The 27,479-nt window shown below is 37.1% G+C and overlaps 1 protein-coding gene across 1 annotated transcript in view; it reads left to right on the forward strand.

Annotated features, from left to right (window-relative positions):
- LOC137251234 (uncharacterized) overlaps positions 1-27,479 on the forward strand; it is a 101,051-nt gene that overhangs the window by 13,556 nt on the left and 60,016 nt on the right. Inside the window, exon 2 of the mRNA XM_067785494.1 lies at positions 957-1,415. Within this exon, the coding sequence (XP_067641595.1) occupies positions 1,306-1,415 (110 nt within the window). The 5' untranslated portion in view covers positions 957-1,305. The remainder of the gene's footprint in view (positions 1-956; positions 1,416-27,479) is intronic.

The following is a 27,479-nucleotide window of genomic DNA, read 5'->3' on the forward strand; positions in this document are numbered from 1 at the left end:
GAAATATGAATGTTTGAAATTTTCGGGACTTTTTTATTGTACAGTTTCTTGTTTTCAGTAACTTTCAGTAATACTTTTATCCTCGTTCACAGAACTCGATTAGCGACAGTGGATTCTCTAAGCAGTGCATTATTAGCAATGCTTCCGCTATTCACTATACCTATATACGTGTGGGCTAAGTGCAAATAAAAAATAAAATAATTTGTGCTGAGATGTAATGTGTAATAATACTCCCTGGAGAAGGCTTGAAAGCATCGAAAGGGTGGGAGGGAAAAGGAAAATGTTGGTTTATCTGCTCAATTATTAGTCGAAAGCTCCATGAAAGCAAACATTCTTTTTTTTTTCTTGATATTTTTTTAGGAGAAAATTTAATTTTTTTTTTGTAAATTTCTTCTTTAAAAATTATTTTTTGTTACGTAGAATATGAAATAAGAACAAAACAAAAAAAAAATTATCAAAGAAAAAAGAGAATTTATTTTTATTTATGGCAACGAAATACAATTTTTTATTGTTTCTTTACCACTTATTTTTCACTACAAGATAACGCTAAAACTTTGTTTCCGTACGAAATGTATTTTATTTTGGAATTTAAAAACCCATGGTTGAACTTTTTTGAATTAAGAAAAAAAAAAATTTATTTGTGACGATTTTTGTTTGTTTGAATTACTCCGAAAATTAGTAGAAAAACGACATACAATGTGCATACATTTTGAAAAAGTAGGAAAATTTTTCACAAAGCTAAAAAAAAAATCGAAACTGAAAAACATTCATATACCATTCGCCAAAAAGCTAAATTTTAAAAAATCTCTTAGGGATAAGTGTTTATGGAATGCCCCATATGTATGTATATGTATTTGTATATACATAAATAACATCCAAATATAATATATGTATACTAAGTCTTTTTTTTTGTGATTCTCATTGAATTTCATTGACTATTTTCAATTTCTTTTTAGACAAGAAAGCAACACAGCGCAACATTTAATTCGCCAACAGCCAATAGTTAGATCGCCAACTGATCGACGCAGTGCTACAATTTTTATGTAAAAGTATACTATAAATATACTGCTAATTACGATACATAAAGTGAAAAAAATAAAATAAAAAATTGAAACAAAAAATATCAAGTGCCATGATCGTGTGATCAATTATAATCAGATATGATATAATATATAAACGTAGTACATAATTTCGATGCATAGTGGGTCGTTTAAACTATTTATTTATGTTTGAGAATTTTCGGTTTAAACTGAAAAGTATTAAAAATACATCCTAAAATTCGTACTAAATTCAAAATAAATAAAAATGCAAACGATAAAAACGAAATTCGGTCAAATGATTAAAGTGTCAATGCCGTGGAGGACAATGTTGCAGAATGTGGCTGCGGCTGTTGTTTCCCTGGTGGTATTATCATGGTGAGTATATTTTAATATTTAGATATATTTTTTTTCTGTGCACTTAATTTTAACTATGAAACTATTGTCAAGGACAAACTAGCTCATTATAAAAATCATGGAGTGCGGGATAAAAAACTTTTTTATTTTTTATTTTAAAATATAACTCAATTCTGGCTCGTGACTACTGATAACACATTTTGAATGCCAAAACACAACTCTTGCGAAACATACCCCAAGTGTACAAATTGTAGGTGTGGTCAAGCATAAATGAACTGCATACTCATAATTTCTTATATACCTTCAAAATATGGAGTTAAGGTCCACAAACCCCTTTCAAGGCTGCGTCATGTTTTTCCTCACAAACTTGTTTACGGGCAGATAATATAACATGATTACAAATTCCCTTAGATTTTTTTGGAGAACTTGCTGTAATAATGACTCAATTACTAGAGATATATTCTCTAACAACAGCAGAGCTTTGATACATCCAAATTTAAAAATCAGGGCGTATTACGTGTTACGATCAGTGACTGAAAACCATTTTCACACAAGCGATAACTATGCAACTGTCAAACTTTTTCTAAAAATTATAATAAACTAACAGACCCGGCAGACGTTGTTCTGCCCTAAATTTGGTGTATCTGCATATATATTAATAAGCTTTTTCCGTCTAACTCTGCCCTCTCCCCTCTTCCTTTTTTCTTAATCCTTTTTTCACTCCTTCCTCCGTCTTTTTCGCTTCATCTATCTCTATCTTCGTCTCACTCTATATCTATCTCAGTCTCCTTCTCCTTCCATCTTTTCTCTTCTCTCAAGTTGTTCTCATTCTTCTTCATCCCTTATTGCCAGTCCCAGAGGGTGGTATGTATTTTGTTCCAGTCCCATTCCGAATCCCAGTCCCACTCTGAGCCTCAGTCCCAGTCCGTCTCTGGTCTACTTCCCGGAAAAAAAGGATCGTAAATACTAATATAGGCAAATTTATATACAAAATTTCAGGAAAATCGAATAGGACGTATGTAAATAGGTATGTGGGTATTATTAATTCATGTCTTTATTTCGGCTTCGCATGCAGGTTGATTCCACCAAATTGAAAATCACAATGAAAATTACGTTAAAGCGCTCAGCAATAGCTTTTATTTGATATTCATATTACACACACATTCTAGGGGTATCCGGGTCCACGTTTTGGCCTATATCTCGAGACCCTAGTTACCCAGGGGTATCAAAGTACTCATAAACAGCTTCCATTGGATAGCCATATGGTACAAACACATCCCAGGATTACCCAGATCCACGCTTTGATGTGAAGGCCATAGCTAGAACGGGATAAAAAGTATCCTATGTCCGTCTCCTGGTTCTAAGCTACCTCCCCACCAATTTTCGGCCAAATCGGTTCATCCGTTCTTGAGTTATAAATAGTGTAACTAATACCACTTTCTTTTATATATATAGATAAAATATTACGTATACGCAGTGGTGCACCTCTTTGCAGTTGGTATGGATATGTTTGTGCACGTGCTTATTTAACTTTACATACATATATGAAATATAAGCTATCCTATATTTCAAGTTAGACCAAACTACACACAGGGTGCAAAACAAATTCAAAATCGATTTAGTAGTTTAGGAGTCCATCGCGGACAAACATAGTGACATGTGGTTTTTATATATAAAGACCAGAGAACCCGGCAGACGTTGTCCTGCCCTAAATTTGGCCTATCTGCATACATTTTAATAAGCTTTTTCCGTCTGACTCTGCCCTCCCCCCCTTCTCTTTTTCCTAATCCTTTTATTCACTCCTCCCTCCGTCTTTTTCGCTTCATCTATCTCAATCTTCGTCTCATTCCATCTCTTTCTCAATCTCCTCTCTTTTCTCTTCTCTCAATTCCTTCTCATTCTTCTGCATCCCTTATTGCCTGTCCCAGAGGCTGGTATGTATTTTATTCCAGTCCCAGTCCCAGTCCCATTCCGTCTCTGGATAATATATTACTCTGTACTGAAGCACTCATCAACAGCTTTCATTTGATATCCATATTGTATAAACACTGTCTAGGCATTCACTGGCCGAAGTTTTGGCCTATATGTCGAGATCCTAGTCACCCAGGGGTATGAAATTTACCCTCTACTAAAGCACTCATCAACAGCTTTCATTTGTTATCCATATTTTATAAACACATTCAAGGGGTACTCGGGTCCACCTTTCGGCCTATATCTCGAGACCCTGTGCGTCGATCGCAACCAAACCTATGTAGTAATCACCGCGTGAGGTTTACGCAACTTGTGTGAAAGTTTGAACAAAATCGGCCGACGCATCTCTTCAAACACCGGAGACCAACTAACACACATTTTAGCCGTTCTTTTTATATATATAGATTTTTATTTTTGACACTTCACTATAATATTAAAACGAAATGCAGATTTTCGCTGCTTTTGAAATTCGGCTTAAAAATTGCACATGGAACAACTAAATACTCTCCTGAATTAAAAAAAATGTCATAGTACCTCTAAATCGCGGGCCCCCTCAAATGATAAATATGAACCTGTCAAGCTTTTCATAAAACCGATAATATATTATTGTGACGAATATTAGTGACACTAAGTGATACTCACATCACTAGTCTGATGCTAAGTAAATGAAGCCACAACAACAATAAAACAGGCAGTCACTTGTATCTACATAAACGAATCAATCATTATGTCTACACATATGTACGTACATGCAGCGGAGAGAGATGCACAAACACATGCATATATCTTATCTGAGATGTTGCCAAAAGTAGGCAATTATCTGTGGAAATATCACTCACATATACACGCGCATATGAGAAGTTATAAACGTAGTTATAGCTGGTAATTTTATAGCTGATAACTAACTAGTAAATTCTGAAAATAGAAGCGCATAGAAATATGTCAACGAGGAAACCACACAGTATAAAAGCAGCAACAAGTTGAGGCACGAAAAATGAGTTTGATTTAAGCAAGCTATCAGTTGCGAAGTATAAGTGTTATTTTCAAGTAGTCTAATAAAGACCATTTTTTGCATTATTCAATATTGGAGTTATTTATTCAACAGTTTAGTGATTCGAACGTTAGTAGAAGGTTGCAAATAAGAGGAATTTCAGTAAATTCGTTATGAATCTAATAAGTACTTGAAGCCTATATTTTACGTATTAACTCAATACCAATCACCATTTCAGTGCTATTGCGATTCAAAATATTTAATTCAATCACGGATCGTATAGCACCGTACGTGCCCAGGACGAGGTGCTTTTACGAAGCAAAGGAATCGGGGAATAATTGAATCTACTTCAGCGAAAATTGTAGTAGAAAAATATCTAAAGTAATATATTAGTAGTAATAGTAGTTTTGTAAATGCTAACAGGTTTTGGAAAAATTATTAATTTTTGATCAATATTTCGTAAAATGAAAAAAATAGTTCTATTGTTTTTGTCGTTATTTTACAATTTGTTTGAAGAACGCCGTTATTAAGAATTTTTATTCATAACCACAAAAACCGTCCGTTCTCAAATAGGGCGTTCATCAACCGAATTCTGAAACAAATCCTGAGTTTTTATACCTGAGCTAGGAATTTTGAGATAAAGCAAGTTCAAACTGGCAGTCGATATGATCTCACAAAATAAAAAATAGAAAAATGTCTGACTTTCTTAGAACTTCAAAATCATCAGGAATCGTAACAGCGTGCTAACATAAGTCGCACAAGCATGTGAACGTGAAAACGTAATAGCTTAACAGCTTTATTAAATTAACAGCTTTATTAATTAAACTAGCCTTTACCCGCGGCCCCGTCCGCAAGGAGAAAATGAAATATATATATAGGCTATTCACGTTATCTGTTTAAAATTTTTTTTCTGTCTAATGCATATTTTTATAATTGAGTAAAAAAAGAACTAAGTGAGCTGATAACCCAAACCTAGGATCCCAAATGATCTCGAAATTATCCAGAAAAAGCCACGAAATGACCCCGACGCTATCGCGGACGGATCCCGAAAACCATCCAGAAATGCCCGGGAAGGGTCTCCAAAATTTCCCGGAAGAGTCCCAAAAAAAACCCGAAATGGTAATGACACGATTCTAGACTTACCCAGAGAACCACACAGAAATGATCCCTGAAGAGTATCAAAATTATCCCGAAATAGTCCCGAAAAAGTTCCGAAATGACCCTGACGGATCTCAAAAACCATCCGGAAAGTATCCAGGAAGGGTCCCTAAATTATCCCGACATAGTCCAGAAAAAGTTCCGAATTTACCCCGAGGGCATCCACGACGGATCGTGAAAACCATACAGAAATGAATCCGGAAGGGTCGCAAAATGATTCCGAAATAGTCCGGAAATGATCCCGATGGGATCCCGCACTGATCCAGAAATTATCACGGAAGGGTCCCAAAACTATCCCGAAAAAGTAACAAAAAAATCCCGAAATTACTCCTACGGCATCCCGGGCGGATCCAGAAATGATCTCGGAAGAGTCCCCAAATGATCACAAAATGGTCCCGAAATAACCCTCATGGATCCGGCAAACCATCACGTAATTTATGCCGAAATAATACAGAAAATGTCACGAAATGACCCCTAAAGGGTCCCCAAATGATCCCGAAATAGTCCGTACAGATCCCGAAATCCATCCAGAAATAATACCGGAAGGTCCCCAAATGATCCCGTATTAGACCCGAAACAGTCCCGAAATGACCCCTACGGGATTCCGGACGGATCCGAAAACCATCCAGAAATAGTCCCTAAGAAGTCGCGAAATGTCTCTGACGGGATCTCAATCGGATCCCTAAGTGAGCCCGACGGGATCCCGCACAAATCCCGAAATCCATCCACGAATGATCTTGGCCCAAAGTCCTCAAATAATCCCGTATTAGTGGCGAAAAAATCTCGAAATGACCCCGACGGAATGCCGGACGGATCCAGAAAACCATTTAGAAATGATGCCTTAAGGTACCCCAAATGATCCCGAAAAAGTCCCGTAATGACCCCGACGGGATCCAGGTCTGATCCCGAAAAAAATCCAGAAATGATGCCGGAAAGGTTCCCAAATGATGCCCAAATAGTGCCGAAATGACCCTGAAGGGATCCGGGACTGATCCCGAAAACCATCCAGGAATGATGGCGAAAGGGTCCTCAAATGATCCCCTATTAGTGGCGAAAAAATCTCGGAATGACCCCGACGAGATCCCGGACGGATCCAGAAAACCATTTAGAAATGATGCCGGAAGGTACCCCAAATAATACCGAAAAAGTCCTGAAATGACCCCGACGGGATCCCGGACGAAACCCGAAAACCATCCAGAAACGATGCCGGAAGGGAACCCAAATGATCCCGAAAAAGTCCCGAAATGACCCCGAGGGGAGCCCGAACGGATACAAAAACCATCCAGAAATGATGCCGGAAAGGTCCTCAAATGATCACCTAATAGTCCCGAAATGACCCTGACGTGATCCCGGACGGATTCCGAAAACCACCCAGAAATGATGAGGAAAGGGTCCCCAAATGATCCCGTAATAGTCGAAAAAAGTCCCGAAATGACCCGACGGGATCCTGGACGGATCCCGAACACCATCTAGAAATGATGCCGGAAAGGTCCTCAAATGATGCCGTATTAGTCGAGAAAAAGTCCCGAAATGACCCCGACGGGATTCCGGACTGATCCCGAAAACTATCCAGAAATGATGCCGGAAAGGTCCTCAAATGATCCCTTAATAGTCCCGAAATGACCCTGAAGGGATCCCCGACGGATCCCGGAAACTATCCACAAATGCCGGAAAGGTTCCCAAATGATCCCCAAATAGTGGCGAAATGACCCTGATGGGATCCCGGACGGATCCCGAAAAATATCTGGAAATGATGGCGAAAGGCTCCCCAAAAGATCCCGTATTAGTGGAAAAAGTCTCGAAATGACCCCGACGGGATCCCGGACGTATCCAGAAAACCATCTAGAAATGATGCCGGAAGGTACCCCAAATGATCCCGAAAAAGTCCCGAAATGACCCCGACGGAATCGCGAACGGATACCGAAAACCATCCAGAAATGATGCCGGAAAGGTCCTCAAATGATCACTTAATAGTCCCGAAATTATCCCGGAATAGTCCCGAAAATGTCCCAAAATAACCCAACGGGATCCCGGACGGATCCCGAAAACTATGCAGAAATGATTCCGGAGGGGTCCCAAAACGATCCCGAAATAGTCCCGAAATGACCCCGGCGGGATTCTGGACGGATCCCGAAAACCATCCAGAAATGATGCCGAAAGGTACACCAAATTATCCCGAAATGATCTCGACGGGATCCCTAACGGATCCCGAAAACCATGCAGAAATGATGCCGGAAGGGACCCAAATGATCCCGAAAGAGTCCTGAAATGACCCTGACTGGATCCCGTACGGATCCCGAAAACCATCCAGAAATGATGCCGAAAGGAACACCAAATGATCCCGAAATAGTCCCGAAATGACCCCGACGGGATCCCGGACTGATCCCGAAAATTATCTAGAAATGATGCCGGAAAGGTCCTCAAATGATCCCTTAATAGTCCCGAAATCACCCCGACGGATCCGGGAAACTATCCAGAAATGACGCCGGAAAGGTTCCCAAATGATCCCCAAATAGTGCCGAAATGACCCTGACGCGATCCCGGACGGATCCCGAAAACCATCCAGAAATGATGCCGAAAAGTCCCCAAATCATCCCGTATTAGTCGAGAAAAAGTCCCGAAATGACCCCGACGGGATCCCGGACGGATCCCAAAAACCATCTAGAAATGATGCGGGAAAGGTCCTCAAATGATCCCGTATTGGTCGAGAAAAAGTCCCGGAATGACCCCGACGGGATCCCGGACGGATCCCGAAAACCATCCAGAAATGATGCCGAAAGGGTTCCCAAATGATCCCATATTAGTCGCGAAAAAGTCCCGATATGACCCCGACGGTATCCCGCACGGATCCCGAAAACCATCCAGAAATGATGCCGAAAGGGTCCCCAAATGATCCCGTATTAGTCGAGAAAAAGTCCCGAAATGACCCCGACCGGATCCCGGACTGATCCCGAAAACCATCCAGAAATTATGCCGGAAGAGCCCCCAAATGATCCCGAAATAGTCCCGAAATGTCCTCGTCGGTATCCCGGACGGATCCCGAAAATTATCCAGAAATGATGCCGGAAAGGTCCCCAAATGATCCCCTAATAGTCCCGCAATTACCCTGATGGGATCCCGAAAACCATCCGGAAATGATGCCAAAAGGGTTCCCAAATGATCCCGAAATAGACCGAAATGACCCCGTCCGGATCCCGAAAACTATCTAGAAATGATGCCGAAAGGGTCCCCAAATGATCTCGTATTAGTCGAGAAAAAGTCCCGGAATGACCGCGACAGGATCCCGGACGGATCCCGAAAACCATCCAGAAATTATGCCGGAAGAGCCCCCAAATGATCCCGATAAAGTTCTCAGATGACCCCGACATACTCCAGAGAAAGTTCCGAAATTGCTCCGAGGGGATCCACGATGGATCTCGAAAACCATACAGAAATGATTCCGGAAGGATCCCAAAATGATCCCGAAATAGTCCGGAAATGACCCAGATGGGATCCAGCACAGATCCAGAAATGATCCCGGAAGGGTCCAAAAACTATCCCGGAAAAGTTACAAAAAATCCCGAAATGGCTCCTACGGCATCCCGGAGGAATCCAGAAATGATCTCGGAAGGGTCCCCAAATGATCCCAAAATTGTTCCGAAATGACCCTGATGGATCCGGCAAACCATCAAGAAATTATGCCGGAAGGGTCCCCAAATGATCCCGAAATAATACAGAAAAAGTCACGAAACGACCCCTAGAGGATCCCCAAATGATCCCGTATTAGCCCCGAAAATGTCCCGAAATAACCCAGACGGGATCCCGGACAAATCCCGAAAACCATCCAGAAATGATGCCGGAAGGATCCCAAATGATTCCGAAAAAGACCCGCAATGATTCCGACGGGATCCCGAACGGATACCGAAAATCATCCAGAAGTGATACCGGAAAGGTCCTCAAATGATCACCTAATAGTCCCGAAATGACCCTTAAGGGATCCTAGACGGATCCCGTAAACCATCCAGAAATGATCCCGATATAGTCCCGAAGAAGCCCGGAAATGACCCTAACGGGATCTCGAACGCATCCCTAAATGACCCTGACGGGATCCCGGACAGATGCCGAAATCCATCCAGATATGATCTTGGGAGGGACCCCAAATGATTCCGAAAAAGTCCCGCAATGATTCCGACGGGATCCTGAACGGATACCGAAAACCATCCAGAAGTGATGTCGGAAAGGTCCTCAAATGATCACCTAATAGTCCCAAAATGACCCTGACGGCATCCCGGACTGATCCCGAAATCCATCCAGAAATGAATGGAAGGTCCCAAAATGATCCCGAAATAGTCTCGGAAAAGTCCGGAAATTACCCTGACGGGAAGACCATCCAGAAATGATGCCTAAAGGGACTCCAAATAACCCCGAAAAAGTCCCGTAATGATCCCGGAAATTTATTCCAAGAATTTATCTCGAAGGTACGCAAATGATCCCGAAAGTACGCCGACGGGATCCCGGACGGATCCCGAAAACCATCCAGAAATGATGCCGGAAGGGTCCCCAAATGATCGCGAAATAGTCCCGAAATGATTCCGGAATAGTCCCGAAAATGTCTCAAAATAACCCCGACGGGATCCCGGACGGATCCCGAAAACTATACAGAAATGATCCCGGAAGGGTCCCAAAATGATCCCGAAAAAGTCCCGAAATTACCCCGGGCGGGATCCCGGACCGATCCCGAAAACCATCCAGAAATGATCCCGGAAGGGTCCCAAAATGATCCCGAAAAAGTCCCGAAATTACCCCGACGGCATCCCGGACGGATCCCGAAAACCATCCAGAAGCCCGGAAGGGTCTCGATATGACCCTAACGGGATTACAAATAAGGTGAAGCTAATTATAAAACCATGTTAATAAGGCAGCAGGCGCGTTGGAGCGAATGAAAAGTTACAAAGAAACATACAGGTAAAGCTAATAAAAGCGTGCTAATAAAAACAATTGATGGAGGGCGGATGGCGGGAGGAGATGGAGAGCACCACCGATCGTTTTTCCAAAATTGTTTAGATCTCGATCTCTATGAGCCAGATACCAAAAATTATTGATTTAGGAGAACATTTATATTGAGTTATAACAATTTATAGATTTTACACCAGAGGGTGGAGAAAGGGGGAGGGGGACGTAGGGTGTCACTGCTCATTTTGTAAGCCCTCGACTTATTTGGCCCATTGAGTTTGTAATATTGGTGAACGTCAATATAGGTAAAGTTATAATGTGTAAAAATTAGTAAAAAGTATTTGTTCGAAGGGGTCGTGGGTCCCCTACCCCCCTTTCCATGTTCGAAAAAAATTTCGCTAGTAGACTATTGTCTGTGTCCAAAATTTCATCAAAATCCGTGTAGCCGTTCTGGCGTGATTCAGTCACAAAGACGAAAAAATGCAATAATTAAATTATAACTGTTCTTAGGGGGCGGGGACCTCCCCTCTTTTCAAAAAAATATAGCTAGTAGATCCTTTTAGACTATTGGCTATATGTGTGCGAAATTTCATCCAAATCGGTCCAGCCGTTCTTGCGTGATTGAGTCACAAAGAGAAAGGTCTGGACAAACATACAAACATCCAAACTTTCCCATTTATAATATCCCAGCCAGCATTTTTTGAAAATTTTGATAAAAAAATATTTAAATATCATACCCCCAGATGATTAAAAACGTTCAAATTTAAAAGCATTTTCTGTTCGAAAATTAACGTATCGTCGGGAGAAAAATGTACCATAAATGTGATCATTCTTGAATAATCATTTATGATTCCTATTTCGAAACGCTTTTTATTCATATTTGATATCATTGTAAAATTGAGCTTTAATAGTTTTAGAGTAATATTTGACTGCTTTTCACAGTCATTTTCTGATCATATTCGTGAATATATTTCAATCGTTTTGAATGCCATTGTAATGCATTTATTCTTCATATCTCATTCAAAATAGGATACTACATAATAATCTTATTTCATCAGGGGAAGAAAGCATGCGAAAGTGAGCTATTCGAACCACAGCTAACTCGCAAACAAACTTGACCGATATACGCCTGCGACTACAACATCCAACATTATCTACTATGATCGTCAATATCTTAAAATACAATACGGTACGGGATGTTGAAGACATATCCAGGTACATATGTATGTCAAGAGAGTTTCACTTACCTGGGGTTCAAATAGCTCACAGCCTTTGTATTGTCCAGCTATTATGTATTTTCCGGGAAGCCGAAGGCGGAGAAATGGTTGAGGAAATCTTCGGTCACGAGCAGCATTTACATTATTTCTTGTCTTGAAGAATAAATAATAAAATTTTTATATATTTTTTCTGAGCTTCATGATTGAAAAAATATGTGTATGTGAAAAAAATAAGATTTTCATTGAAAAGTAAAAATTTAACAAGTATAAAATTCATTATTCAGTCAACAAATATAGTCAGAAAAGGTTCAGAAAGCCGAATTAAAAATGATTATAAATTTTTGATCACCTAAAGTAAACACATTTAATTCAAATATAATTCCCGGGCAAAGCAACATCAAAATTTTAGAAATAAGGTTTTTAAATTAGAAGACAATTTTTCTAAGCGGGGTCGCCCCTCGGCAGTGTCTGGCAAGCGCTCCGAGTGTATTTCTGCCATGAAAAGCTCTCAGTGAAAACTCATCTGCCTTGCTGATGCCGTTCGGAGTCGGCATAAAACATGTAGGTCCCGTCCGGCCAATTTGTAGGGAAAAATCAAGAGGAGCACGACGCAAATTGGAAGAGAAGCTCGGCCTTAGATCTCTTCGGAGGTTATCGCGCCTTACATTTATTTTTTTTTTTTTTATAATTCCAAAATGTGATTGAAAAACTATATTCAGTTTTTGATCATCAAAGGTAAGCATATTTGGTTATTCCTTTTGTTGTTTTTTATGAAATATTAAAATTTAATCATCAAAGGACTTCAAAAATGATTCCAAAAAGTGATCGAAAAATAATTTTTAGTTTTTCATCATCAAAAGTATTCATATTTGATTATTTCTTTTGTTCAATTGTATGATAACTCATTATTTAGTCAGAAAGAGTAATCAAATTGTATTGATATGTAGGGAAATTCAAAACTGAATCACCTAAATGCTGAGTGGGATATATTAGATTAGATATTAGATTTAAACTAGCGTAAATGCGTATTATGTCAAATGTCATAGTTATTTTTGTAGTTGTAATCATAGTCGCAGCCATAATCGTCCCGGCGTAACGTAGAAACATATAAGCTCACAAACGTATTAGCGTACTTCTTATCCCATTATCACTTCTACCTCCACTCCTACTTTATTAATTTTCTGGTTTCATCGCTCTCTTAAATGTATTGAATGTAGCCAACGTTCGCAAAAATGTTTCTGAATCGAAATAAGTGAAATTAAAACGTTAATACTGACCGCATTTTGCAGTTTAGTTAGTTCCAACGTCAAATTAGGTGTAAAATACCAAATTGATTTAAGGGGCTGTGTATCACAACCCTTTCAAGGCGTTGCCAGCACAATATATAGCTTCTAGAACGCAATTGTCAACCTCACCTAACCGTGGCGAATCCTGTTTCATTAACAGCCGAGGCTCTCGCGACCCCAATTTCCTCATAGTTCTAGGGGGTGGGAGGGCGGTATGGCCTAGAAGGTTTCATCTAGTCATATCAAATCGTTCCAGAGATGGTTGGACTAGTACCTTAATGGTGCTTGTTACCGGAACATGGCGGATCTGCATCCGGCAAAAGACCATCAAAGCCTGTCGTAAGAGGCGACTAAAATACCAGATTCAAGGGGCTGTGTAGCGCAACCGTTCAGGTTGCCAGCGCAATATACAGCTTCTCCAAACCCAATTTTCCACCTCACCTATCCGCGGCGAATCCTGTTTCACTAACAGACGAGGCCCTGGCGACCCCAAGCTCCTCGTGGAACTTGGAGGTGGGGAGGGGGGGATGGTCTGAAGGTTTAATGCGGCCATATAAATCGTTCCCGAGATGGTCGGGCTAGCACCTTAATGGTGCTGTGTTACCGGAGCGTACCGGATCTATATCCGGCAAAGGACCATCACATCGATAACACTCCCCAAAGCCTTCGGGGAGCAACCTTATCGCTACAACAACAACAACAACAACGACCATCAACATCGGTAACACTACCAGGGCCTTCGGGGAGTGTCCTTATAGCTACAACAACAACAACGAAATCTTTTCAAAGCTCAAGATGGTGAATCAAATTAAAAACCGATTACATTTTTTGTTATGACTCGATTTGAAATTGAGCACACAGGTCGAGCTGTTCGATCACTGTCGCCACCCATAATTTTTACCAGAAATAAAAAAGAAAATTTTACAACAAAAAAATTGTCCAAAAATTTATTAAAAAAATACAAAAAAACATGTTCAAAGACCAATCACTCTAATGTGTACATAACACGTTCATATAAACTTAAGCAATTATAAGATATAGCCTGCTAAAAATATTTGCATATAATTTGTCCAATAAGCCAGCCGCATTGATCAACTTTTGATAGTAAACAAAGTAAAATTTCAAAATTTTTTTTTTTTAATTCTACATAAATAACAACATATAAATAAAGAATGTGACTTAAATATTCGGCACATATGAATATCAAAGGAATGTGAGAAACAAGCAAAAGAACGCGGCCTTACAGTGGGGCTTATGAGGAAATTTGTTTCAAAATTTAAATGCCTCAGATATGGATAAAGCATAAACAAATTTCATAAATTCTTATTTTAATGTTGTATATTTGCCAATATTAGAAAAAACTCCGAATATTAGATCGATGAGCTTTGCAACAAAATAAACGGCTACCTCCCTGATCTCTCCAGTTTTTTCTCCTCGCGAAACCTGACATTATCACCGACTAAATCATCGGCGACCTTATTTACAACATGGACGTCCCAAATGTCGACAATTTTGAACATCCACGTCAATGGCACTACGCTACCAACTGTCTTACACCCCAAAATCCTGGGTGTGACGTTGGATCAGGATCTACATTTTGGTGAGCATGCATGTACCGAAAATCCAGAGTCGTAATAAAATCCTCAAATCTCTTGCTGGCAGCACTTGAGATAAAGACAAAGAAACGCTCATTACCACTTACAAAGCAATTGGCCAGCCGATTGCATGCTACGCGTCCCCGATATGGTCGCCAAGCCTAAAGACTGCCCACTGGAAGCAGCTACAGGGCTGCCAAAATACTGTCCTCAGAACCGCCACGGGTTGTCTGCTTATGTCCCCAGAACACCATCTACATAATGAGGCGAGAATACTCCCCATTAGGGAGAGGAATGAAATGCTAACCAAACAGTTCCTGTTGAATACCCAGAAAACAGGGCATCCCAACAGACATCTGATTGATGAGCCAACACCGCCCAGGGGCTTAAGGAGTCATCCACGTGAGCATTATGAGGAAATACGGCACCTGAGAACACAGCCGTATGAAGCCAAAAATCACAAGCAGGTTCTCAGTGAACTCCACAAATTGGCCATGAATTGGCCGGTACCCTAAACTTGCAGTAGAGGAACGCACTTTCTCTAGGGAAACGCGAGTCACTCTAGCTCTACTTCGATCTGGATACTGTAACAGGTTAAACTCTTACCTATCCAGAATCAACCCCGACATACAAAACATATGTCCTGGTTGTAATGCGTCCCCACATGCACCAACCATCTTTTTAACTGTATTGTGGAACCAATGCCTCTAACACCCCCCTCATGTTCCACCCCTGTTGAAACAGCAAGTTTCCTTGGACTCCCGTTAGATATTGATGACAATTTGTGATCGGTCGCACCTATTGGATGGGGAAAAGCACTGCTACAACAACAACAATTTGAAAAAAACCAATTTGGTGTAATTGTACAGTATTACACTTTTCGGAATGATATGAAAATTAATTTTGGAATCAACGCTGTTGCTCGTCGTATTGAGTAACGGCGGATGTGAAAAACAAGCCACGGTGGTGTAGTGGTAGCGTGATCCGCCTTTCACATCGAACGTTCTAGGTTCAAGGGACCCCCAAAGATGCTATCGGGATATGTACTCCTCAGAGTAAAAAACAAAAGCAGACTTGCATATTTCATGAGATATTTTCTTTTTCATTTTCCTTAATAATAAGTCGGTAATTAATTGTATAACAAAAACTATGTAAGACAAGTAAGGAAGTCTAAGTTCGGGTGAAACCGAACATTACATACCCAGCTGTACACTTGAAATGCTGTTGTTGTTTGTTTTGTGTGCTTAATAGTGTTACAAGGCTGCGCAATAATACATACACATATGGTTCTATTCTGAACTAATTTTTCTTCGAGTTATGGCTCCCGAAACATAGAAAATTGTTTAGTCATAAAAGGGGCGGTGCCACTCCCATTTTTTTAAATTTGAAGTTTTTCCTATTGTTATAAATCCACTTGGGAAATGAAATACCATTGATATAAAGCTCTTTTTTGCAAAGATATATCTTATTTTATTCGTCCCCGACCATTTTAAAAATCTTTTATATAAAAGTTGGCGTGGTCCTTTACCGATTTCGTTAATTTTTTTTCAAAGCATTCCTTATAGTAAAGGCAACCTCTCTGCCGAATTTTGTTACGATAGGTTTAACGATTTTTGATGTATGATTAATAATATTTGTAAAATTGATTTTATCACAAGTGGGCGGTGCCACGCCCATTTTAAACATTTTTATTTTTTTTTCAAATTTTTATCAAGAGTCTCAATATCAGTCCACAGGTCAAATTTCAACATTCTAGGTATATTAGGTGTATTTTTTTTCAAGCGAGCTTGAAGAAAACGCTTCAACTAGCTAAACAGTTTCATTATGGAAAAACCATACAGATGGTGGAGGTTTGTCAGCTAATTGTTACTTTTTTTCGCTGCTATGACATTTCTACTTCTAGCGCAGTATGTTTTTGACACTCAACCAGAGAATTACAAAAACAAAATACATGAAATGCGTGTGTTTGTTTGTATGTATGTCACCCTGCCGCCCCGCTGTTTTTTTGTTATTTATCTGCACATTCGTATGTTCATTTCATTCGCTCGTTCACAATAGTGCCCTATTTTTGAATATGCAACACTATACAACACTATCAATCAGGTCGACAATTACCTAAGCGGTTTCAACTGAAAGCGCTTAGCCAACTCAACTCGATTACTTTTTATTGTTGCTTTCCATGCAATTCGGTAAGCTAGCTAGTGTTTTAGTTGTACTAGTTAGCAACGAAATACAGCTATTAATTACTAAATAATCAGGTGTTTGTGTTTTCCAAAATGGTATATATATGTATAAAAAGTGGGCGTGGTTATCATCCCATTTCGCTCATTTTCAATACCACTCTATTCTGGGTCCATTTAAGCTCGTGTACCAAATTTGGTGAAGATGTCTCAATATTTACTCAAGTTATCGTGTTAACGTACAGACGGACGGACGGACGGACATGGCTCAATCAATTTTTTTTCGATACTGATGATTCTGATATATGGAAGTCTATATCTATCTCGATTCCTTTATACCTGTACAACCAACCGTTATCCAATCAAAGCTATAATACCCTGTGTACAAGTACAGCTGGGTATAAAAATTTCAAAAACGTTTTGATATTTTGGAAAAATATAGAGATTGCAGCTTAGTTGCCCAATTCATTTCACTCTGCCAAAGTGCAAGTCTAAAGTTTCTTTAAATTCGATTGATTTCTGAAAACAAGTATCTCCAAGAATGTTATAGTTTTGTTCAATATTATTTCTTAAACCCCAGAAAATCCTGAAGATGTTTGAAAATTCTCTCGAAATTATGTCAATATAATGAGTCCAACAGTGCGAAATAGTCCCAAGGTGATCCTAAAAATAACCCCGTAATGATGCGAAGATAATTTTGAAAAGGTCGCGAAATAGCTCCGCTATGAAGATAAAATAATTCATGAAATAGACTTAAAATCAGAGGGTCTGAAATATATTTGATCTAGGTAAAATAGACTCAGACTTATTTCTTATGCCCAAAATTGCATACGTCGCGGAAATTGATGTATTTAAAAAAAGTTTTCGTTAAAATTTGAATAATTCGATCGATTTTCAATGATCAGTTCACGTACAAAATTGATGAACTTTATATTGATTTTCGCTTTAATACTCTGAGAAATTTGTGAACTACCCCAGTGTGCTCCGTTACCGCAACGGGAAGTGATACGCACAGACACCATTCCAAAGGTGAAAAATGATGAAGATTTGTCGTTTCGATTGTCTTCGCTTGATGTCGCTGACAAAAGTGCGTTTTATTTTTGGTTTATCTTATTTAAGACGCATAAATTGGGTCAAAGAACTGAATGTGTTCTCGCCGTATGTGTGTTTCAACTAATTCTTTCATTTGTATAAGTACAAAACTGTTGTCATCAAAAATAAAATTTAATAAAACCAAGAACTTTAAGTGGTTAAAAGTAACACAGTGATTAATGCGGCGAAAATTAACGGGTGCAATGTTAAGTGACACAAGTGAATAACATTTTGTTGGCGGGAGACTTTCGAGAGTAGGGGGCCAACAGATATATGCATGCACTTATACATACAATACAGAAACAAAGTGAAATTAATGGGTGGTTGTTTTGGCAACAATGTTTTCGTAAAGATGGTCATAAAAACTATTTATGTAAGTACTCTTTACATATTATATAGATGTGTACTTATGTATGTATGTACATATATGCAAATGGATATGAGACTCCCACACCGTATACGAAAAAAATCGCTTATTTTTATACTCAGCGGGCTTTGCACACAGAGTATATTAACTTTGATTGGATAACGGTTTGTTGCACAGGTATAAAGGAATCGAGATAGATATAGACTTCCATATATCAAAATCATCAGTATCGAAAAAAAATTTGGTTGAGCCATGTCCGTCCGTCCGTCCGTCCGTCTGTCCGTTAACACGATAACTTGAGTAAATATTGAGATATCTTCATCAAATTTGGTACACGAGCTTATCTGGACCCAGAATAGATTGGTGTTGAAAATTGGAGAAATCGGATGATAACCACGCCCACTTTTTATATATATAACATTTTGGAAAACACAAACAACACGATTATTTAGTAAATAATACACCTAGAATGTTGAAATTTGACGTGTGGACTGATATTAAGACTCTTGATAAAAATTTGAAAAAAATGTTTATAATGGGCGTGGCGCCGCCCACTTGTGATAAAATCAATTTTTCAAATATTATTAATCATAAATCAAAAATCGTTAAACCTATCGTAACAAAATTCGGCAGAGAGGTTGCCTTTACTATAAGGAATGCTTTGAAGAAAAATTAACGAAATCGGTTAAGGACCACGCCCACTTTTATATAAAAGATTTTTTAAAAGGGTCGTAGGCGAAAATAATAAGCTGTATCTTAGCGAAAAAAAGCTTTGTATCAATAGAATTTTACTTTCTAAATTGAATTATAACATTAAATTGGAAAACACTAAAATTTTTGAAAATGGGTGTGGCACCGCCCCTTTTATGACTAAGCAATTTTCTATGTTTCGGTACCAATAACTCGAAGAAAAATTTACATATCGTAATGAAATTGTGTACACATATTTTCCTTATAGCAGAAAATATTTCTAGTAAAAATGGACGGGATCGGTTAAAGACCACGGCAACTTAGCTATAAAACAAGTTTAAAAGAGTCGTAGACTAGAATAATAATCTATAACTTTGCAAAAAATAGTTTTGAATCAATGATATTTCACTTATCAAGTTTTATTGTAAGAGGAAATGGGAGATATTTTTCTTTTAAACGGGCGGTGCCACGTGTTAAGTAGAAAAGTAATTTATCTGTAATGACATGTGCAATTGAAGCTCACGCTGAGTATATAATGTTCGGTTACACCCGAACTTAGACACCTTTACTTGTTTTCTATAGGAATTATATAATTTATTATAAAAGTATTTTGACCTTCCACAAACCCAAATATTATGGGAGCTTTCTTAAAAATCTATATATTTCAAGTTATATGTACATATATACTACCGGAAAATGGGTGTAAATAAATTAACTTTGTTTAAAAGGTGTTTGTTTAGACATACTTACATACATCTACACTGCCGTCCATAGCAAAAAGGCAGTTAAGTGTTATAAGCAGAGCTTCTTAACCCCTATGCACTTGTAGGCACAGATACAAATTCACACTTTGAATATAAAAAAAAAATTTCATAGCATTCTCATATGCCCTCACATATAAATTCGATTGATGTGAAAGTGCCTGAACTTCGTATGAAATCGCAAAGAAAAGGCACTTCCATATGAAGCCAAGGCACTTCAGTATGATATTCAAATCTACACTAACAAATTGACAACAAAAAATTTTTAAAAAATATTGTAGCACAGAGAAAATTTTTAATTCACAATTTATTCATTAAACGGACCATCAAAACTCTTTAAACATTTAAAATAATTGTTTTGTTTTTCAATTTAAAAATGTTTCAGTGTATATATAATTTTGTATATGTATTATGATTTGCACTTCAATATAAAAATTTTTGAACAGCCCTGGTTATAAGTAAAGTGGGAGAAAATTTAGTTTTTATTTGGGAAAATAAGGATTTTCCAAGTAAACATCATATTTAAATTGTTTTATTTTTCAATATGAATTTTAATTGAGTATTGGTTTAGTTAATAAGTAAATTGTGGTCGCAGAATTTTATTGATACTAAAACTCCTAAAAGACATTAAGTGAATTTTACTGCCTTTTGGCTATGGACGGCAGTACAGTGAAACCTCCGTTGGGCGAACCCTCACCATCAGTCAACCTTTAACCACCAAAGAGAGGTGCCCGCTCGACCTTCTCTGTCAATATATAATAAGAGTTTGCACTTCTACCTTACAAACTGGCGTACATTTTTCAGTGCCCTAGAAATTAGCCGGAGAGTTCAACCATCCAAAATGACAATACAACGTCCGATTTCACTACGTAGTATAAAACAAAGTCGCTTTTTCTGTCCCTATGTCCCTTTGAATACTTAAACCTTTAAAACTACGCAACGGATTTTGATGCGTTTTTTTTTTTATAGATAGAGTGATTGAAGAGGAAGGTTTATATGTATAATAACATCCATTAAATAGTGGAGAAATACTGTTATTTTTGAAGTTTCTAATATGATGTATATATATATATATATAAGAAAGTGGTGTTAGTTATCTATATATTAATACGCTAACAAAATTTCCATACAATCAATTGACAGGCTGTTTCGCATAGTTAGCGTACGTAAAATCATATAAAAGTTATATGAATCGATTCGTATAGATCAGCCGCAGTGCATAGGCCCAGTTTTGTTAACAAATATTACTCTATTTGTTTATAATTAATAGAAACAGTTTTTTGTAAATTCGAAAATCTGTGCAAATATTGAAATTGCCATCTGTAGGACCCATTATGTTGCTCAAATTTTTTATCTACATATGTACATATTCGTACGCGGCAAACGGTGAGAGAACTACTGCTTCACTCATTTTCAGTTCGAATAACATATTGTTTCCTATTGTTGCCACTTACCTATATTGGTCTGTACCAAAATCCTTAAAAAATTGTTCTAAAATAATTGTTAGCGCACAAAAAAACTTTAAAGAGAAGTAATAACTTAACCGGCTTATTTTTTTGGACAAATTTTACTTACACGTATTGGGTCGTCTTTTTTCGTGAAATTTTCCCATTCAATCAAGTTGCATTTAAATAATAATAAACTAAGTTGAAATAAAAGATAATATAATAAAATAAAGTAACAAATATCAAAATAAATTAGCATAAAAGACAATATACAAATTTTATTGTAATATCTTTGTAGCAAATTTATTTATTTTTTGTTCAGTATAAGACGTGCTTATCTTTATTTAACATATTCTTTGGTTTTTATTTTAGTTGCTTTCAAAAAAACATGAAATCACAAATAAAGAGTCAACTTTTGTTCAAACTCACTAAATTTATTTATTTATAATAATTAATTGTAAATTTGACCCAAAATATTTTTTGCATTCCCAGATTTTATCCTCATTTTATATATAGTACGTCTTATACTGAACAAAAAATAAATAAATTTGCTACAAAAATATTACATTAAAATTTGTATATTGTCTTTTATGCTAATTTATTTTGATATTTCTTATTTTATTTTATTATATTATCTTTTTTTTCAACTTAGTTTATTATTATTTAAATGCAACTTGATTGTATCGGAAAATTTCACGTTGTATATGAAACGAAAAAAACGACCCAAAAACGTTTTCGATTTTAGGTCGAAATATTGCATAGGCCGTATATTACCCTACTATCTATATACTAATACGCATATGTTTATATTCGTACCAGCCAAATGGTGAGAGAACTACTGCCTCTCTCATTTTCAGTTCAAATAAAATATTGTTTCTCATTGTTGCCACTTACCTATATTGGACTGTACCAAAATCTTTAAAAAATTGTTCTAAAATAATTGTTAGTGCACAAAAAAACTTCAAAGAGAAGTAATAACTTAACCGGCCTAGTTTTTTGGACAAATTTTACTTACACGTAAATGTATATGTCTTTATTTAACATATTCTTTGGTTTTTATTTTAGTTGCTTTCAAAAAAACATGAAATCACAAATAATAAGTCAACTTTGTTCAAACTCACTAAATTTATTTATTTATTACAATTAAATGCAAATTTGACCCAAAATATTTTTTGCATTCCCAGATTTTATGCTCATTTTATATATAGAATGTCTTATGCTGAACAAAGAATAAATAAGTTTGCTACAAAGATATTACATTAAAATTTGTATATTGTCCTTTATGCTAATTTATTTTGATATTTCTTATTTTATTTTATTATATTATCTTTTATTTCAACTTAGTTTATTATTATTTAAATGCAACTTGATTGTATCGGAAAATTTCACGTTTGTATATTAAACGAAAAAAACGACCCAAAAACGTTTTCGATTTTAGGTCGAAATATTGCATAGGCAGTATATTACCTACTATATTTATTATTAGGCTAACTTTGTTGGATTATATGCCCATGAATCGGATGCTTAGATCCCATAATCCCAATTTGTTTATGTCGCTTAAAGTTATGAAATCAATTTTATTTTAGTAAATATGTTTGCGTGAATAATTTCAATGTTTTTGTTTGTTTTTCTTTTCTTTCTAATTTATTCTGCTTTGTTATATCTTAGTATTATATCGTTTACAGACGATATTTTATGGTAGATATGGTCATATATATTCATGAAATGGAGTGTTTACAAATTTAATATAAATTAATTACGTACATAGATCTGTATTGCAATCTCCACATTAAATATCCTAACATCATAACATGAACCTTCATATTCCCACAATGATAACATTAAAACCCGGAAAAAAGTCTAAGTGCACTTATTGCGTTTTTATATGGAACTGTTTATTCACTTCACTTAATTTTTTCGCACTTTAAGTACTTAATTTGTTTTCTTTCATTTAAATTTTTTTAATAAACTCTGCCTTCTTTCTCATTACATAATTTTTTTATATTTTTATTTTTTATGACGGTATTCTCTATTCTATTCGAAATTTTCGTTTTATGTGACACTTATTTACATACTACATATGTATTTATACAAAGTTAAAATCGGTAAAGCGCCAATTGCATACCTAACGGGTGGCGTAAAATAGGCTAAATTCATTTAGTACATTTCTTCGTTTTTAACTAAAAGTTCGTGTTTTTTGAATTATGACACTATTGAAGGGGAACCGAGCACACAAAACTAACTTCGGTAGCGCACCAACGGGGACCTCCCGGGTGGTGTGGAAAAACCTATTTTCCAATTTAATTTCAAGTAATTTCACCATAATTCTATGTCAATTTCTTTTGATTTTACATATTTTTTATATTTTTGTTTAAGGAGCTCCATACCAAAACATTATAATTACATTTGAAAATTTTGTAGAAAATTTAAGAAAATACAATCAAAAATTACAACGTCTTAATGAAAAATTTAAGTAAGTTAGACCAGTTTGCTATATTTCCACTCACTGCTTAACTATTAACGCATTATTGCACTACCCCCAACACTGGATGCATAGACTGGGTTGAAAAAAATACAAGTTGGTCGAATTTCGACCACAGGCGATATTAGTACTATTTATAACTCAAGAACGGATGACCAGATTTGGCTGAAAATTGGTGGAGGGGTAGCTTAGAACCAGGAGACAGACAGGGTACTTTTTACCCCGTTCTGGCTAGGGTCTTGAGATCAAAACCTGGGTAATCCTGGGATATGTTTGTACAATATGGGTATCAAATGGAAGCTGATTATGAGTACTTTGATAGGGGTATTTTTCGTACCCGTGGATGACTAGGGCCTCGAAATTTAGGCCTAAACGTGGACCTGGGTAATAGGGCTCTTGAAGAAAGTCGACTTATTCGACTAGTCGGTTAACCGACTAACCGGTTGTAACCGTTTGCACAGTTTTTAACCGAATATAGATACTCGGTTAACCGTCTAGCAGCGATTAACCGACTACTCGCTTTGCTGCGACTAGTCGACTTTTGGCACATAATCGGTTACCATTAACCGAATATTTCATTTGAAAATTTTCACAAATATCTATTTAGCAGGTGAGACTTTGTCCTTTGCAAGAACGCTCAAAGTGGTGAAGCAAAAGCTTTCCCAAGACAGTGGAAAAAATGACCGTGTGTGCTACTACCCTAACGAAGTGGACAGTCGAACTAGTCCGAAAACTGAAGCTACGCAGTCATCCATAATGAGCTCTTATATTATTAGGCCAGAAAACAGCAGTAAACATCATTAAACTAAAAAACGGTCGACTTTCATTCTAAAATATCGTTTTGATTTAACGAAGACTATTGAAATCAATTATGTGAACACAAACGTCTACAAACTCTGGTCTACATTTTAAAAATTTTATCCAGGGTCCTTGTAAAATTTTAAATATATAGATGCGCCGAGGATTATAAGATTTTCACCAATTACGCAATGACGGCATCCTTGGCCGAACTTCCTAACGTTTCAATTTGTTTCTCTGGTGTAGCTCGGCAAAAGCATCCGTTGGAAAGTCTTCGCAGCTACACCTAGAGCTTCTAGGAAAATGACGTCGACGAAGGTATGAGTTCGAAGTCGCTGTCCTATAGCTTCTGTGCTGGCATATGGTGTGAGGGTCAGAAGGCGTGGTAGAGACTGGTGGTCGGGATTGCTACTGTTCGCACATCGGGAATTTTAGCTCTTAAAAACAGCCGAAAAAACTGGAGGCGCCCTGTGCCAACGAGTTTCATGAGTATTAATATACCATTAATAGCAACCGTAAGTCAACTTTGGGCGTGGCCGCCAAGGAGCCACAAATGATTTAAAGAATTTGTGTTCGCGACGATTGTTAGGAGTTAACCCTAGGTGAAACTACGCTTTGCACGGGATATGCAGACAAAAGTGTGGCTATTTTATGTATCTCTATTTATTTTCAGCAGACGCAGCAGTACCAATTCCAAAGACCGGGGCTAGGTTCGAAGCCTCTCTGGAGCAGGGACAATACCTCCGCAAGGAGCTACTCCTGAAAATGTTTGAACAGTCTGCGAGATCTTGAGGCAAAAACCTCGGATCTTTCCGAAATGGCCAACACGTTGATTTCCTTAAATACATACAAGCAAACCCTTTCATAAATACTATTTTTTAAATCGAAAAATCAAGCTTTTTAAAGTAAGAAAAAGACTTCCTACATGTCTTAAGAGGCGTCCCTCAAGGCTCTATCCTGGGCCCTCTGTTATTTGTTCTGTATATCAATGACTTACCCGATGTCCTTAAGTATTGTAATGTTCATATCTACGCTGATGATGTGCATACTAAATCAAAATTTGATGTGCAGTTGTTTACGTGTTGTCCTCGTGATCAAACTAGCTTGTGCATAAGTAACTTAAACCACGATTTGAATCAAATATTTTCATGGGCTACTATGAATGGCTTACGTATAAACCCGAATAAGTGAAAAATGTATTGTTATTCATAGGAGGTCTTTTCTCACTAATGATTTAGAGAATGTAGTGTTTGACAATTCCGTTATAGAATACGTAGATACGGCGAAAAACATAGGTGTAAATTTTAACAAAACATTGACATGGAAAGACCATATTTTTAGAACGGTTGGAAAAGTGTATGGAATGCTTCGTACACTATGGTTAACACAGTATTTCACGCCTTTGCACATAAGACTACTTCTGGCTAAAGCGTACTTAATACCTACGCTACTCCATGGTTGTGTGATTTACTCAAACTGTGACTATCTGTGCAAGAACAAACTAAATGTTGTTTACAACAACATTGCTAGATATGTTTATGGGTTGAAAATACTTGACCACGCATCACAACATGCTGAAAGGTTTCTAAACATTTCTTTCGAAAATCTTTTAAAAGTCAAAACACTGTCCTTCCTCCATAAATTGATACACATGAAGGAACCTGACTATCTATATCGTAAGCTTATTTTTCTGCAATCATCAAGATCGGTGCTTCTTCTTACGCACATTAGATACCGCACGCTAACCTCTGAGCGCCAATTCTTTGTTACTGCAATACGTCTTTGGAACTCCCTACCTACAAGTATTCGACTCTTAAGTAATGCTCTGCACTTCAAAAAAGAGCTAACATCATTTTTTAACGACTTAAGCTGGATCTCAAATTTTTTTGTTAAAATGTTCATTTCTAAGTCCTTTTCCTTTCTCTGTGTCTTCTTTCTGTATTTGTTAAATACTATTCGATCTATAACCAGCCAAAGGTTATCATCACTACTGCTGTTTTTTAATATTTATTAATTACTTTTCTTTAGTTGTAAGATTTACATTTACATACATAAATATTTCACTATTATCCGTTATATTTAATTTAATTTGATTAATCTAATTTATTATTTATGTATGTTTGTTTAATGGTGTGTTCAGTTTATACTTATATTTAAGAATTCATGAGCTTAACACCGGCTTATAATAATTAAATTTCAATTATTATGTTTTTTCTAAGAGAAACTGAAAAGAAAGAAACATTTACTGGCATATTGCGATGGACCATTTCGAAAACCGCCAACGTAATCATCATCAGGCAATTTTGTAATGTTATCAAAGGTTTCACCGGGATTCGAGATTTATTATTATAAATGTTAAATTTTTATAGCTCATGCTATTCATGACTAGCACTGTTAAATAATTTGTCAATTGTGCTAGGAACAAATTTTCTAATAAATACATACATACATACACCGGCGTACGCCGGCGCGCTGCACACGCCGCCGCCGCCGATTAAGTGATCGGCGTAAACCTCTAGTATGAGCGTGTGTCAATCAGTGGCAAAGTACGTTGGAAAGGAAATTTTTTAAAGACATGAGGTGTATATAATTTCGTGTTCTTGCCGTTAACTATTGGGAAAAAGCTATGCTTACCATAGTAAAAAGACTTTTCACCATAAAAAATTGCTACCCATTCACATACTCTCTATGTATGAGATTTGAGCCTTTTAAGAATGTATTTTTATTTTACCAAATCCTTCCATACACCCATTTGCGAACTTGAACGTGAGTATTTTCTTTTGTCTAATATCTTTATTACTTCGCTTTTCGTAACAATTTAAATGATACGTTAAATAGTAATTTAAAACAGCTAATATATGCACATACATATGTATTTCACAAGCTATTCGTACTTTTTTGTTTGAAATGTACTCAATTAACAGCAGTGCGTGAACGTTTTGAAGAATTCAGAATAAGTAATTTGCCCTTGAGATTATTTCAGAACTCGGCACTCGTTCACGTTCATAAAAGGTGTGTGGGGTACTTATTGCGTTAAAAAGTTTTTACAGAGCAATGCATCCGGTACGTTTCGGTACCACACCCGATCATCTCGAGAACGATTTGTTATGACCATGAGCC

Source organism: Eurosta solidaginis, chromosome 4, assembly GCF_040869045.1.
Source record: "Eurosta solidaginis isolate ZX-2024a chromosome 4, ASM4086904v1, whole genome shotgun sequence".
In the NCBI taxonomy this organism is placed as follows: Eukaryota; Metazoa; Arthropoda; class Insecta; order Diptera; family Tephritidae; genus Eurosta; species Eurosta solidaginis.